Below are 16,211 nucleotides of genomic sequence, written 5' to 3' on the forward strand. Positions count from 1 at the left end.
CAGAGACAGATTTTTTATCTCCCATTACAAAGTTCTGCATTAGAATTTTAAAAAGAAAATAACAGGGCTGACTATGAACAGTTTTGTTTTATTTTGTATAGATATAAAGCTGAGTCTATGAAATGTGGCTAACATATTTAACCTCATTTCAAAAGGCCCTTGCCTTCTTTTTGCCTCCCCTCTTTCTAATTTTTTCCTGGTCTCTGTGTTATTCACTGTAACTTGCTGTGACTCATGTTTTCAGTGGTTCCATTTAGTTTTCACTTAAAATGTGTTCATACCACTTGCCCCTTGTTGTTTGCTTCATTAAGCAGGGGAGCAGAAATTATATAACATAGTAAAAGAAATCCAATTAAATCCATACCTATAGCTGTTAGTGCTGAAATAGCTGTATCTATGGCTTAATTATTAAACCCTAATATCTGTGAATATGTAATTGCTAGAACTGTATTTGTAATTGCAGATTTCCTTTCTCTTTTTATGTATTTGTTCTCATTTACTTCTGAAAAATACAAAAAAAATCTCACTAAAAATATTCTAATATTTGAGAATCCAATTCTTTAAAGCAGTGGAATTACAGTTTTCAAGGAATGGATTTTTGAAAATGTTTTTGCGCTTAAAAATAACTGCCCTTTTCTTCTAGAGGGCTCAAATTGGTCACAAGCCTGTATATAAGCTGATGAAAACTCAAATTTCTTTGTATACTAAATACCTTTGAAAATCTGACTTCTTAGAACTTCATTCACATTTGAAAATGGGACATAGGCTCTCAAAACGTTATGGCATTTCTGAAAATATTACCTTATGCTTCCCATCAATGTTTATCATGTTGAGCCAAACTGCAGAGACTGCTGGCAATGGTTACTCTATTTGGAGAATGTGTACTTTGGCAAGCACAGGTTTTCTTTTAGAAAAGTGCAAAACCTCGAATGATATTTTTAGAGGAGCTATGAAGGGAATCCCATGAAGCCTCCAAACCCATTGGATAAGTACCTTAAAACTGGCAGGAGTGAAGAACAAAATGTGTCTTTTAGTGCTCAGAGTTATTTAGAAATAGAAATTAATCATGACTCGATGAGAAAAAAAATAACACAGCTATACTTTTTTATGTGTAATATACAGCCTATTTTTCTCCAGGAGTCAGTAAAAACTAAGCCAGTAATCCTGGAACTGATCTCACAAAAGCAGGAGATGCTGCCTACTTTTTTTTGTGTTGTATTGTTTGCACTGGAGTACAAGGAGCCGCCTCGTTGGACACTGTCCTACATATATTTGCTTGAGTGACCACTGTTACTTTCCAGTAAATGAAAGGTAGCTTGATCCTACATGAAAGAAAAGTAAATTTCTTGCTTTATCTTGCAGTAACCTGGTTTAATTCCTACAGGTTTATGAAACTATTGCAGTGGGCAAAATGATAAATAAAGCTTGTGATATATATGAATGAAACTCTAAGAGATTGAAACTTGATTCCCTTGAAAAGCCTTGAAAAAACATCAGCAGTTGGCATTTTCCCTGCTGACTTCAGTTGGGTTCGGATTAGGCAAAAGCAGGCTGCTGCAATCTTGCAGGAGTTCAGAGATAATGTCTTGAGATTGCACCAGGCTGTGAACTGCTGAGACAAAACATAAAGTCTTGACATCATGTTGCCACCGCATGAGCTGTTTGTGAGCCTGCAGTTTGCCCTGCAGTCAGTCGGGAAGCCAGGTGGAGCACAGCAGGTGCTGCAGCACCGACCTGATCCAGACCCTGCTGGTCTGGGGAGGAGGGCTTCTGTTGTCATTAGCTTGCTTGGTGAGGCCCTCTCCAGGAAGCAGTAGCCAACACCAGATGAGCCCAAAATGTGAGTTCCTTTATATTTTTTCTGTCCTACACTTGCCAATGCACCTCCTGCTTTAGTAGCTGTCACAGCGTCTCTTCACTTAACAGCTCTTGAGCAACTGTTGCTTTTTTCTTTCCTTTCATGCCACAATCCATTATTAAGCAACTTTTAAAACACATACATACATAGATCTATAATATACACATTCTTGTACATTGATTGAAGAGGCAGAAGGGACACATGTCTGGGGGAGGTTTCGGTCTTGTAATGGCCTGAGGAAAACAAAGTTACTTGATTTTCTTTTTGTTTTCTTTCTCTAGAAGGTATGTCTTTCCTGTTGTGATACTTTGGAATTTTCCTAACAAATTCACATTACTGGTATCCACATGTGGTATTCTTTTCTATGGAGAGAGAGAAAGTTTGTCCCAAATGCCACTCCATCAGAGAGATTCTTGCTGGGCTACCCAGGCACATGCTTGGTAGATAGATGAGATGACAGAGAAAGAAGTCCAGCATGCTGAGGTGGTGCCTGTGCATGCAGGATCTAAAAAGGGGCGTGCTGTTTGAGGAGCAATGGATATGCCCAGAGTTAGGGATACTGATCTGCCATCATGTGTCTACAGAACATCCTAAGTCAACCAGCTTTCACATGCCCACTCTCAATGCAGTTATAATCTGTCTGCTTCCAAACAGGTTTAAGGGCATATTTAGCTTTTGAAGATTTTCATAGATTGCTGCCAAAAAAAAGCATTTGTGGAACAATTGAGCTGAATCATTTGGGGCATACATCATCTGGTGCATGTTACATGGCAATTACGTCGAAGGCAATTCCCTCTTCATTTAGTGCCACAGATGTAACTCACACTGCTTCTTCAGTCATACATCCCACATTTTCTGTGTCCATTGAATTAAACCATTATAGGTACGATTTTCATCACTAGAACTTTTCTCCCCACCTCAGACATATTAACCATACGATGACGTTGCAAACAGTTCAAGCCACCCAGAAACAGTTTATTGGTTACCTTGACTGACCAAGTTCAGTATATCCCTGAAGTCCTCTGCCTTCTGGACAAGTAGCTCACTCTTCCAATATCATTCCTGTTTGTTCCCTTTGCTTATTGTACTAGAGCTCATTTTCTCTGGGCTATTGTCAACAGTGCCTAACAGAAGCCTTTTCAGGAAGAGCAGCAAATCCTATGACCTTTGTCTGCCTTTGAAAATTTGGACGTATTGTTTAATCTTCAGCATATATGTCTGCCCTTGGATGATGACCTCCATAGACCACCGAACATGTGCTCATTATGATGATTAATTTCTTTTGTAAGTGTGATTTTCATCATGATCATGAAGTGATGGCACATCTAGCATCCGAAATATACAATTTAATTCTTTTGGAGTTGTGCAGACCTGCAGTTCCCTTGGCTGTAGTTTAAAGACATTAAAGGCATTCAGAATATTTGTTTTCTGCTAAATTAAATATCTGCCACTTGACAAAGCCCATTTTACTCATTTGTCTTCTTGTTGTTAAACCGTGCAAAGTCCAGATCAGAATTTAACTTTTCAGCCTGTCAGAGTTGAGATAATGGAGTTTAGCTCCTGAATACAACTGCAAGTGATTGCAATAACATATCTGGAAACAACGTTATCTCTTGAACAATGGGTTGGTGCAATGGATTAGTAGAACAACCACATGTGCAGCTGTAATATTTCACCCTAAGGCTATTTCTCAGGAGCAAAAATAATAATTTGAAAAAAATACATATTATTTTTCCAACCAGTGTGAATAAATCTTCACCTCCAGCTTCCCAGAAGGGAAGAAGCTGCTTCTTGCTGAAGTATGAAGTGTGCCCTTTTAAGAAGTATGTTCAGTTAAGTCTGAAATATGCCCCACTGAGAAGTCACCTCTCAGATATAAGCTGCATTCCAGGGAGCGCTTTGCTCAAGGACATGTGCTCCAGTTTTTTCTGAGTTGCTTTGTTTCATTTCACTTTCATTGACTTGACACCAGAACGCGAAGATGTAGTACAGTTTTACAGACCCTGCTTTCAGGAAGGAGTACACTCTTCTTCCCTCCATTTATATATTCATACTTGTAATTCACACATTTCCTCAGTGTGCATCAGCTCGTTGCTGCAAACTTTGAATTTCACTTGTGTGATTTCCGCTACTTTAAGATTTTTTTGTAATTCCAGAATTTTAATCACCACATGGGTCTGTGTACCAGCATCCAATTCACAACGAGCAATGACCTCTCTGTTTTCTAATTATCAGTAATTCATCTCTTGGTGTGATGTTTTCTAGTGTTTCTATGAAAAAGTCCTTCGGCTCAGCAGTCAGAAAGGGCAAGGACTTTATTATGCAACGCAACTGCTGTGGCTTGTAAATCCTCTCAAAGTAGTATAGTAAATTAGATTTTTGTTCCATTTTTTCTTATTGTACCATCTGTATTACCTTGGGCTGGTTGTCACAGGAGGTATCGTGAGCTAGTCTTGCCAGGTTTGCATACTTCCCAAAGTACGTCTACTCTGCACAAAGCATCTGCAGAGATGTCTAAGGGAGCCCTAAGTGAGGTAGGTCAGGTATCAGAAGCAGTGAAGTCATTGAGTCATCAGTGTGGCACCCTGATACAGGGTGCGTCTTTCTGACTGGAATTCCTATTCTGTTAGTACTCTGGATTCTCATGTGTATCTGAGAGCATGCAAGATACTGTCTACAAGATTAATTCTGGACCATACAACTTCCCTTAGGGCAATGTTGGAACTGCTACCTAGGGCTAATTCTTAGTTCAGTCAGCAGTCTGTCTCTGAGCTTTTCTGTGTTGAACTCCATTTGGAAATATTTTTTGAATGAGAGAGTCGGTATTTGTGTTCAATTTGTGCAATGTGATGTCATGCTAGACACCTAGGTTTGTTCTAATTTAGCTGGTATGTGTATATGGCAAGCTACATGCTGTGCAGAATTCAATTTTCACATCTGAATATTAGCACAGCCGCATCAGCATAACCAGCATGACGTCTAGAGGCATGTACAGTTTCAGCGTCATGTCACTGCCTCAGTTTTCTTGCTTTCAGTTCTGGGGCCACCAAGTGAGTTGCAAAGCATAGCAATCTCTAGGGCTAGCTCCAAAAATGGAAAAGTTTGCTTTTCAGCCCTACTTTCTCACAGCTCTTTTCCTGGTTTTATTTCCCCTTTGATCCCGCAGTGAAAAGTCTCCTCTCCATGTTTCAGTTCTACATGGAGAACAGTACTTCTCACTTTCTGAGACACAGCTTCTTACTTGCCCTCCTCAGTTCATAATCTCTGGTGTACCACTGCACGTCTAGCAGAATTAGTTTGACAAAGTATTATGCTGCAGTTTAGGTTAGACTGTCCTGTTTCCCCCCTCACCCATGAGAAGTTATAATGAATAAAACAACTTCAAATACACCAAATGAGCAATAGTTGGTAACTAAATTCTTACATCTGTTTCCAGAGTATTTAGATAATTGGTACTCCACTGTATACAGATAAGTCAGCATTTAACCAAATGCATAAGAACTTGATCTTGTCCAAAAAAAAAAAAAGTATCTCATGATGGCTGTCATCCTCTTCCCTAGTTTCTGTTGTTTGTGCTGACAGAGTAAGCTGCTGTCTGCATGTTTTCTACAAAATGGCTGTTGATATTTCTTTGATGGTATGAAGCACCTTGAGACTTATTGATGAAAAATGTGCTAGTGTCTCGCGTGTTTCTACTGTGATGGAAGAGTACTCTAGTTTGGGATTGCTGCTAGCCTGACTATTTGTGCAGGACACAAAATTCTTTAGTTTTGCTTGTTTTGAGAAAGCCATTCAGAAGGGAAGTCAAACCTCGAGGAAAGAAGTAAGAAAAAGGCATCAAAATATTCTTGGGATGGTTGTCTCTGTGTGGTTTAGTAATTTAATACTGAGAATTTTCTTTTTGTGGCCAGCTATGAATCTCAATTTGAACATAGGGGGGATTTTCTTTTCTGCAGTGTTTTTGCCTTTTGTTGAAACTAAGAGGAAAAGAGTATTATATGGATTTTCTCAGCAGACGGAGTCCTAAAGCTGTAAAATTTCACCGAAAGCAGATCAAAGAAAATTTGCAAAGGCAAGCTGTTAAAATTGCAAAACATAGGAAGTGTGGGATAGTGATTCACGGACTGCTTGGGAAGAGAAAAAGGAGTTTTCTTTTGTAGCAGGAAAGACATGTTTAACTGAAGGACGTGTTGAGGAGGAAGGGAGATAATTTAATGGGAAAAACAATTCCCTGGCTTTGAGAAGAAGCCATGAGGAGTAAACCAATACCAGTTCTTCAGTGTGGTGGTTCTTCAGCTTTCTTGAGGCAAACTGCTACCTACTTCTTGTCCTCACTTCTCCCTCTCCCCTTTGTGTAATACTGAAGGAGATGCTGGAGGTGAGGGCAAAAGATGTCAGTGGAGCTGACAAGTGTCAAGGGACTTGGTGATGGGTTATTTGAGAAGGTGGTGACTGGAATGGTATTGGTGCTTGGAGGGCTTGTGGTACTGTGTGGGGGAACTAAAGGGGCACAAGAAGAAAGGGGTGGAAGAACTCTGAATTTCAGGGGACGGCTGCAGGTGAGGGAGTGACATTTTGTCTCGGACTCAATAGGAGGGGTATTTTACAGAGGAGGCCTGTCCTAGGTAACATTTCTTCCTTACTCTTCCTGCCTCCTTTTCTGGCACCCTTATTCTGGCTAGGAAAGTAAGAATGGCCAAAGAGGAGAGAGGACTTGGGGATACTCTATGGCTCTGTTAAAACCTCTGCAGAAGGGATGTCAGGAGATGGCTGGGATACTTCCCTACCTCCTCTCCAGGGAAAAAAAGGTGGGAAGCTGGGCAGGAGAGTGAAGAGCTGCCAAACCATAGCCACTTCTGCCCTTTTCCTGAAAGGTGCTCTCATTCTGACAAAACACTGCTGGATTTGAGAATAGTGACCTAATTCAAGAAAAGCTTGTAGTGATGTTACAAGACAGTTGCTTGTCTTTACCTACTGCGATGCGTTTCCGGTGATAGGTAAAGTATCACTAAGAGTATCTAGGAAATGAGAAAAAGGTGTGTTTATTTGCTTGTGACTAGCACAGGTCCTTGAAGTGGACTTTGAATCTGGGGGGTCTGGAGAAGAAGGAGATTGAAAGTTAAGGGAATCATCGAAAGAGATGCTAGGGACATAAATGTGTGGGCTGCTGTCTTTTCCATTGAGTGATGAGAAAAGATTGAGAGATTGAGAAAGATCTTTGGAAATAAAAATGAAACATTGAAGGAAGAGAACAGTTCAGCCTTTGGGGGGTGGTGGTGTTCGTTTGTCAATCGTTTGTTTTTTTTGTTTCCCTATAATTTTTTTAAGGGAGCTTAATATAGGCAAATCTATTCTATTTGACTCAAACACTGCATGCCAGTGAGATTCTACCTCAAATGAGGCTGCCAGGGTGATGTTCCCAGGTAGAGAAATGCTTCAGATAGATAGTTTTAGGACCATAAAGAGTATAGCTGTATGTTTTCTGGATGTGCCAGTCCACTCCAAGCTATCCCAATCATTAATAGTTTGCTGAATTCTTCAACCTGTTTTTTGTGTGGTGAAAAGGATTTACTGGTAGGAAATCCTGGGACTAAAGGGATTGTGAAAAGTCCCATAACTAAACAGAGATGCCTTGGGGTGCTTTCTGTCTTTGTAGGTCATCTCTAATAGTGCCCTACCTACTGAGCAATAATTTTTGAGAAATCCTTCAAGATTTGAACCATTTATAAAAGGCTGCATTTTTGTTATTGCAGGGAAATAGATGTCCTAAGTCAGATGGATCACACCTCACAGGCTACACAGGCTGAACACTCTCCCCTATAATATTTTCAGGAGAAAGTACTGCCAGCTACGGAAAAGTACAACTTAATATAAATTTGTTTTCCAGTCCCCGTTGCCTCCCTTTTTAATTATAGTTATGAGGAAGTGCTTTAGTTTCAATGGGACAACAAATTAAGAGATTCTTCCATCTCTTTGAAGGTATACACACACCTGGTACCTGTGGTTTAGCACAGGCTAAGGAGAGGCTCTGGGCCCTTGTTTATGCAGTAGAATTCTCTGCTCGTGCCACCAGTGGTTACTGGATATAGCAAAAAGGGGAACCTTGCATAAACAAACCTTTTTAAACCGCTTTGCTCAAAGCAGATGTATTTACACTAAATTTTGCCAGCTGGGGATTAAGCACATACAAACAATTCAGTGCTAGCTCTGTTACAAGCTTTCTCTGTTTTAGAAAAGTCCTCAGTGTATGTGGGGGAATTTCCTGTTCACTATCCATGTCATATATTCAACACATGCAATATTACTCTGGAATATCCCAATCTTCAAAACCAAACAAAATGGCTGAAATCTTTGTAAATCAGTATTCTGCTTATAGTTATAGATTGTTTATAACTACTGAAACTTTTTCATCACATACAGAAATTATGCAGTTGGGTCAGGAAATCTTACCTTTTCCTATACATTCCTTCCTTCCTCTCATAGCTCGACACTGGAAACACATGAAAAACAAATTTGGACTTGCTTTGATACTAATGTCCAGAGATTCACATTATTCAGATAAATTGATCCTGTATTGATTTTCTCTGCTTTCTTTCCAATCGCAGGGCAGGCTTTTCCATGTTCAGTAGGAGGCTTTCTCCTGCAAGTGTCCTGAGGTGTGGTCTAGGTGTGTTCAAATCTAGCTTAGTCATTCATCCATCACCTTGTCATTAGTATGGCGTCTGTATTTAATTGGGCTTTCTTCCTTCCTTCATCAGAAATCAGTTTTTATGTACTATGAAAACTGCAGCCCATTATTAAAAGTTAGCTCTAAGTGAGATTCTTGGCTCTTATAGAAGAAACAGTGAAAATAGTGTCTCAAATACTCTTTCAGGTGAGGCTATGTGTGAAGAACTTATGGTGTGCGAGTCCAGCATACTGCCTCAAAGCCCTCTATTCCTCAAGATTTAGTTCATAAGCAACTTGTTTAAGAGGGTTTTCTTGCAATCTATTGAGTCGCTTGATAGGTCGTAATCATCAACAACTTTCACTGGTTACAACTTTGCCTCCCAGAAAATGTTGCTGAGTTATTGTTGTGGTTAGTATTTCAACTGGGGTTATAAACAGCATTGAGATCAACATTCCATCTAGTTTGTGTATAGGAAGGGTTGGTCCCTTCCCAAGAATCCTTGCAATTTGAAGAGAAAATGAGAGAAATTATCCTAGTTTTAGAAATGGAGACATGAAACGCTGCACTTGGGAGTCTGGGGCTCCTGCTCAACAGGAAGTTACCCATGACCCAGCAGTAAGCTTTTGCAGGAAACGCAGCGAACATCTTGAGCTGCATTAAGAAGAGTATCACCAGCAGGTCAAGGCAAGTGATCCTTCCTCTCTACTCATCCCTGGTGTATGCGTCTGAAGTGCTGCATCTAGTGCTGGGCTTCTAAGAGCAAGAAGGGCTGGGGCATAGTGGATTGACTCCAGTAAAGTGCCACAAAGGTGATTGAGGGTTTGCAGCAGCTAGCATATTGAGAAGAGGCTGAGAAAGCTGGAACTGGTTAGGCCAGAGAAGAAAAGGCCTGTGGGTATCTTACCGATGTGTATAAATACCTGATTTCTGATGGAAGGAGGAAAGAAAGAGATTGCTTCTTCTCAATGGCATTCATTAACAGTACAAGAGGCAATGAGTACAAATTAAAATACAAGAAATTCCATTTAAATGTAGAGAAAAAAACTATTTTAGTGAAGTGTCATCAAACACTGAATCAGGTTGCCCAGACAGATTGCGGAGTCTCCATCTACTGTGGAGGAAGTCAAACCCCAGCTGGACGCTATTGTGAGCAACTTGCTGTAACTGGCTCTGCTTTGAACAAGGAGTTGGTCTATATGGTCTCCAGAGTTACCTTCTTCAATGTTTCTGTCATGCTGTGCCCATCAGCTTGTCCCTGGAGTTGCAGGATTTTACTGTAGTGGGTAGAGTGGAGCACAGGATACCAGGCTGTCGGATCTGACCCAGCTGAACTTGGCACATGATCAGAGGGGCCTGCTCCCTATGTCCCAGGTCACAAGATAGTAAGCTGATCTAAAGACTTGCTCTATTTTACACTCATGTTCTTAGGCTTCCGCCCCCTGTCCTCAGGCCATGCTTGTAACTGGGATCACTTGTGTGCAATGGCATCCCAGCCACATTCCTTCTTCCCAGGCACAGGGTCATGGAAATGGCCCAGGAGCTGCTATCACAGCTCTTGTTGCCAGCAGCTTCCCTGTGTGGGAGGGGATAGTCAGGCACATTTACAGCAGCATTTTTTGGAGTAGCAAAACGTTGTTTTAAGCCCTGCACCTATTAGAATCATCATTGGCTTCATCTGGAGGCAATCAAGCCCAGGCATGGATATGCAGAAGCCAAGAAGACTATATCACAAAAATTCAGATTGTCCCAGTGCATCAAGCCTTGTCCTCCTGCCTCAGTGACAGCAATGCTATAGTTACTGGAAATTATGTTCAAGATATTTCTTTGTAGTTACTAACTCTGATGACTCTTTTGTTCATAAAATAGTAGATTTGGGCAACTAAGATGTGTATGAATGTTTGCTATTAAGAAACAGTAGGTTCATTTTGAGGAAAAATGGTTTGAATCTAACCAGGGCAATCAGATAGTCATGAATAATAAGAAGTCACGTGTGAAACATATATTCAGCAAAGTTAGGTGTCCAGTAAAACTAGTTTCAACATTGTTTGCACTACCTAATCTCTAAAATTATAATGTGTGAGTCACAGCCCTTAGATGATCTTAACCTTTACTAGAGGATACCCTGCTTTGTGTTCAGCAGCATAAACAACTGAGCAAGGACCTGTGCAGACCTGGTGAATACAACAGGACCCCTTTGACTTCATCGTAAGTAATGCATTTTTTTTCTGTGGAAAAATTATCAAACATTATATGCAGGAAAACAGTTTTGAGTAATCAGTCAAGAAATTACCACGTTCATATTCAAGCTGCAATTTAAAGGTTTTTTATGGTTTTGTTATGCTTTTGGGTTTTTTTAAATAAAAAGGTAAGTCCTCTGTGAGATAGGCATGTTTATATAGTATAACTCTCTTTAGGAAAACTGCATCTCTGAATGATTTAGAGAGTTAAATGAAGTAAATGGATGATAATAACAAATAGACGGCATGAAATTAAATGGAAATAGGGACTTAAGGATTGCTCTCTAAAGCTTCTAGAGAGTTTGGAAAAAAAGAAACTGTGAATAGAGGTAAAGGCTAAAAGAAATAAAGTATGAGTGTTGGTGGAGCAAATCACAAATCAAAGAGGCCAAATTTAAATGTGTTCTAGATATGAAAGTGAACTGTCTGAAAGTGGTTTGTCATGGGGCTTAGGCCCCCCCAAGAGATAGTAGTATTGCTATAACTATACTATTAATGAGGTGTGAATTAAAGAATATTTATAGCATATATATAAAAAGCATAAATTGTGAAATCAGAGATCAGCATTCTGAGTTCAATGGATTTTGGAGAACCAAAACACTGGAAAGTGAACACAAACATGGGGTCATGGTGGGAGCTGGTAAGGATTCAATGATTTTACAGGGCAGAGTCTGAATACCATTTCCCATTGCAAGTCAGAAACACAAAGTATTTTTCCCCTTTGAAAATCCTTGCATTTTCCTCTAGAGAGTACTTTATTTTATAAAAGATTCTGTAGATAAAGTGATTATGTACCACAGGAGGATGTTCTGGATTTCCAGATATTCCGTATCTTTTCTTCTGTCTGTTGACAAAAGTTGTTGAACCAAGTGTGGTACAATGTTAATTTATAGAGTTAAAAGTATTGCCACAGATGTGAAATGAATGGTTTCCATGCTGCCCTAGAAAAGGCTTTCCTGTTCTATCCACGTCTTTTAGTATCTTTGTTCCTCCAGAATTCACTCATCCGTCTTCATATTTTAACATGGCAGCTTTTTCTGCCAAAACCACCCTTTGCTATCTTTCTGATGATAAACACCATGATTGTTCCAAAGTCTCCTCTATTTTTTTTTTTTATTATTATTTTTATGTTATTTGGTTCAGCCACTGAGCTGGACATGCCTTTGCATGCAACAGGCACGCTTGTTTCCATTTGCTGTTCTACATACATGCTGATTTTCCCTTACTTAATGACTAACACTGTACTTCCAGGGTCTTGATACCTTCCTAATTGCTCAAAGCATATTTCTCTCTTCTATTAGGTATGTGGAAGTTTGTTTGATTTTCTTTGGTTGGTTTTTAGTTTTGTTTTGTTTTGTTTTGTTCTGCTTCGGAGTTTTTTGTTGTTTTTTGGGTTTTTTTTTTTGTTGTTGTTCATTTGTTTTGTGGTGGGTTTTTTTTGTTTCTTTGCTTTTTTCTTTTAATGGTGCTCAATTGTTCAAACTTTATGGAATCACCGTAAAAGTTCATCACTTCCTCATTAACAAATGTATTTACTTTCTCTCTGGTCCCTGCCTATACATTTACACACAGCTCATTCAAAAACGTGTAATATTTTACTTCTCACAAAAGAGGAATATTATGCCTTTCTTCTGTTTTGATTTTTCATCTTCCTAAATATAACTGACTAGTCTTGACTAGCTCTCTTACTTTCTGCTCTATAGACCTGTACTTTTTACTTACAGCTTTTTATCACTTAAAGCCACACTGAGAACAGAACACTGGATACAGAACATTTTCAAAGGAATTGTAGCCTAACCTTAATGAGGGCGTCTTTGGTATTACTTCATCACTCTTTGACTTTAATTTTTATTCTTTCATAACTTCTTCGGTAGGTTGAGTAATTTTCCAGAGTCTGCTTCCTTGAAATAGAAAGCTGATATTCCTGAATTCAAATGGCTTGAAATCATTGGTACCAAGCTAGCTCTGTACAGTGAACAGATTGACTTACTGCTAAGAACAAGGTGAAAAGATCTTTTTAGCCAAATGTCATTTTTCTTTTCTTCTTTTACAGAGTCGTAGAAACATGAAGATGTTATTTTTCCTATGTCTTTTAATTGTTTGGATTCATTCCAACAGTTATTGCTATGAGACAAATCACCAAGGTGTAAGAAACCAAAATCAAAGAGGCCAAGAAAACCGAAACATGCCACAGCTCATTGTAGGGAACAGTGTTTGTCAGTTTGCATGTTGTTTCTACAAAGAGATTTCTTCTCGACAAAACAGTGGGAATGTTTTCTTCTCTCCTTTGAGCATCTCTACCGCCTTTGCAATGATGACTCTGGGTGCCAGATCAGACACTCTGTCACAGATTCTTAGGGTCCTTAGCTTTAACCCACGTGAAATTTCTGAAAATGAAATACATGAAGGTTATCGTCAACTCATGCAAATGGTAAACAGAAAGAATGAGGGGTTACAGCTGAATATGGGAAATGTCCTGTTTGTGCTTGACCGACTGAAGCCACAAGATAAATTTTTAAGTAATCTCAGAAACTTCTACGAAGGAGAAGCTTATCCTATGAACTTCAAGAGGGCTGATCAAGCCCAGATAAAGATCAATGAATATGTAGCAGGAAGAACCAATGGAAAAATCAGGGATCTCATAAATAACCTCGATCCACTTACTGAAATTCTCCTTATTAGCTATATTTATTTTAACGGTAAGATATACATATCATATTCTCCTGCTTAATATACTATTTCCTGAGGTCAGTCTTGGACTTCATCACCTTTTTTTGCAACACGGTTTTGCAGAGGATTCATATCTTGTTTTCCTTTTGGTCCTCTCTTACACTTAATTATAAACAAAGCTATGGGAAATTATGTTCTGCTTGATGGTGATGATAATTCCTAGCAAAATTTAGGGCAAATTTTCCTATATATTCCAATACACGTATTTCTTTCATGATGAGGATTAAGTGAAATTTACTTTGAAGAAGGCATTTTTAAGTAAAACATCTAGTCCTAGTTCGGAATTAAATTAAATTAGAACAACAGTGTTAAAGTAAAACTTAGCATCCTACCTGAAAGAAAATATGTTTACTCAATAGTTTTGCTGTTACTGAGTATGTTCGTGTATCCAAAGCTAAACATGCAACAGTAGCTTTATTTTCACACTCGTGTTATCCTTGTTTTCTTTTTTGCTAACTATGCCCTTACTGATAGTATGGTCCTGGTTTTCAACCTTTCAACCTTTTTTTTCTTTTTATTCACATATTTTAATATTTTCCAGTGAAGAGATGGACTCACCAGTATCAGTTACAAGCCTAGTGACAATAAGGTTGTTTTTCTAAACTAACTTGTGCAGTCAGCTTAGATACAGTCAACAGATCCTCTCTGAGCTTTTCAGATCGCTGATCTAATAAGAAGAGGAGAAACAAGGCTGCAAGGCTCAATCAGATGTGATCAGATATTATGTCTTCTTTCAAACCTTCTCTCTTTCATTTTATTGTATTATAAAAGCAAAAAATTGTAGTCAGAAAAATAATATTCTGTAATTTATCTGATAAAAATATCATTAAGCTTTTTAACTGAAACAGAGGTGACGTAGTAGAAATGCTACTCTTTTAAAAGAAATACTATTTTTTTAAAACTGTTAACCTGGATGCTTCCACTGTCTTCCCCAGTATGAGGCTTTCCCCAAACGTAATTCACAAAGGTATTTTTGTTTTGTTTTGCTTTTTATATGTGTCTATGCACCTTGCATTAAGTTCTCAAGATTTGGCCACAGCTAAATTAAACTGTTTCAAATACAGATTGATTGATGTTTCTTAATTCTTTGGAATACATATCTGTTTGTCTCAAATAGTGTTTGCAAGTAGGTTTTTATTTAGCATCAGGCACATCTTTCAAAACAGGCAAAAAAGCTATTGATTTTTCTTTGATTGAAACATGTTTGAAGAAGCAGCAATACGTTCAGTAGCACAATGGGGTCAGAAGCCTGAGAAACCTTGTATTAAAGATAACTTTGCATTACAATTAACTTTTACACATTCTAAAGATAAGGGGGTTTTATTACTGAAATTATTTCCCAGCTGCTCCAAAAGATGGTGGAGATTCAGTTTTAGCTCTTCAATTTAAAAAAAAATAGAATAAAGAATAACATTAATAGAAGTAATATAATAAGAATTTTTATCTTGATATTGAGCGTAAGTTAACATTACTTGATCTAGAGGCTGGGATTAATCTGGAGAGGATTCTTAAAGTTCAAATACCTCTATAACCAGCCTATACTTCTAGGTTCTTGTCCACTCTCTGTGCATTACAACCTTCCTTGCACAGTACTGGTGACTCTCCTCCCCCTTTTTTGTGGTGTATCTTAGTGTAGAAGTACTTCCCTAAGGGCAAAATTTTGGCAATATTTTCCCGTCCAACAGCTAGTGCGCATGCTATTCCACTGTGGTACACGCCAGTTCCTTATCATGCCCTAGCCAACCTGGTCACCGGAAAGTATCATACTTTGAGGGTCATTTTTTCCACTTAAACACTGTGAAGCATTTGAGAAAGGTGCCATCCCTAGAAGGCAGTCTGCTAAGAGATAGGAGAGCAAAGAAATAAGATTTCTTTTGAAACGGGAGGAAAGTATTAAGGAATATCATCTCTGTCTAATCTGTGTGCTAAATCCTAACATCCTATTCAGTTTTCAATCATGCAAAGTTCTTTCTGAACTGAGTTGAGCACTAGATCAAGGTTGTTTGAGTGTTTCAGGTCTTGTGTCCTTCATGTTTCTGTGATTCATTGTGCCTTTTTTTTTTTTCCCTTAAGCATATCAAGTCAGAAGTCTTGCCTATTATATATCTGATGATTGAAGACATCACTATTAATGAAGAAACATAAAACTAGCATTTTTTCCCATCTCCAAGTTATTGGCAGTTGTTAATTTACATTTTCAGAGCCCTAGACATGCACTATCTAAGTCTCATTTCACTCTTTCCAAATACCAAATAAGTGCTGCTTATGTCTATTTCACAAATGGTGGAAACAGCAGATGATATTTATTCCATCTGTACCAAGCTGCCTAGTAATCATTGTTCAAATAGAAATCCAAAGTCAAAAGATGTTGCATCTTGTTTCATGGTTTTCTTGGTAGCACTTATTTTACTTAGCATTATGGCTCTACTTTTACCTACTACATTTGATGACAAATTAGGTTTGTTCTAGAAGGCAAAATTTATTACAGAGCAACACCGCTTTCTTAAAAACAAAAAAACCCCACCCCATCCCCAAAGTTTTCCTCCTTTTTTAATCTTCTCGGCCTTCGAAACCAATGAGGTTGATGGCTAGAATTTGGCTTAGAAATCACTCTCTGCTGAGGTTAAGAATCTTTCAGATTTTCAGTGTAGACAGTTTGTTTCACTATGACTATCAAGGAGCCTTTGGAAATTTAATATTGTAAACACGACAGTTC

At 38.6% G+C, this 16,211-nt stretch overlaps 1 protein-coding gene across 1 annotated transcript in view; it reads left to right on the forward strand.

Moving 5' to 3' along the window:
• Window positions 1-1,705: 1,705 nt before the first annotated feature.
• The window catches only part of LOC115606377, a 37,930-nt gene continuing 23,424 nt past the window's right edge, over window positions 1,706-16,211 (forward strand). Inside the window, exons 1-3 of the mRNA XM_030482216.1 lie at window positions 1,706-1,840; window positions 10,666-10,733; window positions 12,819-13,464. Coding sequence (XP_030338076.1) covers window positions 12,831-13,464 — 634 coding nt within the window. The 5' untranslated portion in view covers window positions 1,706-1,840; window positions 10,666-10,733; window positions 12,819-12,830. The remainder of the gene's footprint in view (window positions 1,841-10,665; window positions 10,734-12,818; window positions 13,465-16,211) is intronic.

Source organism: Strigops habroptila, chromosome 4 (genome assembly GCF_004027225.2).
Source record: "Strigops habroptila isolate Jane chromosome 4, bStrHab1.2.pri, whole genome shotgun sequence".
In the NCBI taxonomy this organism is placed as follows: Eukaryota; Metazoa; Chordata; class Aves; order Psittaciformes; family Psittacidae; genus Strigops; species Strigops habroptila.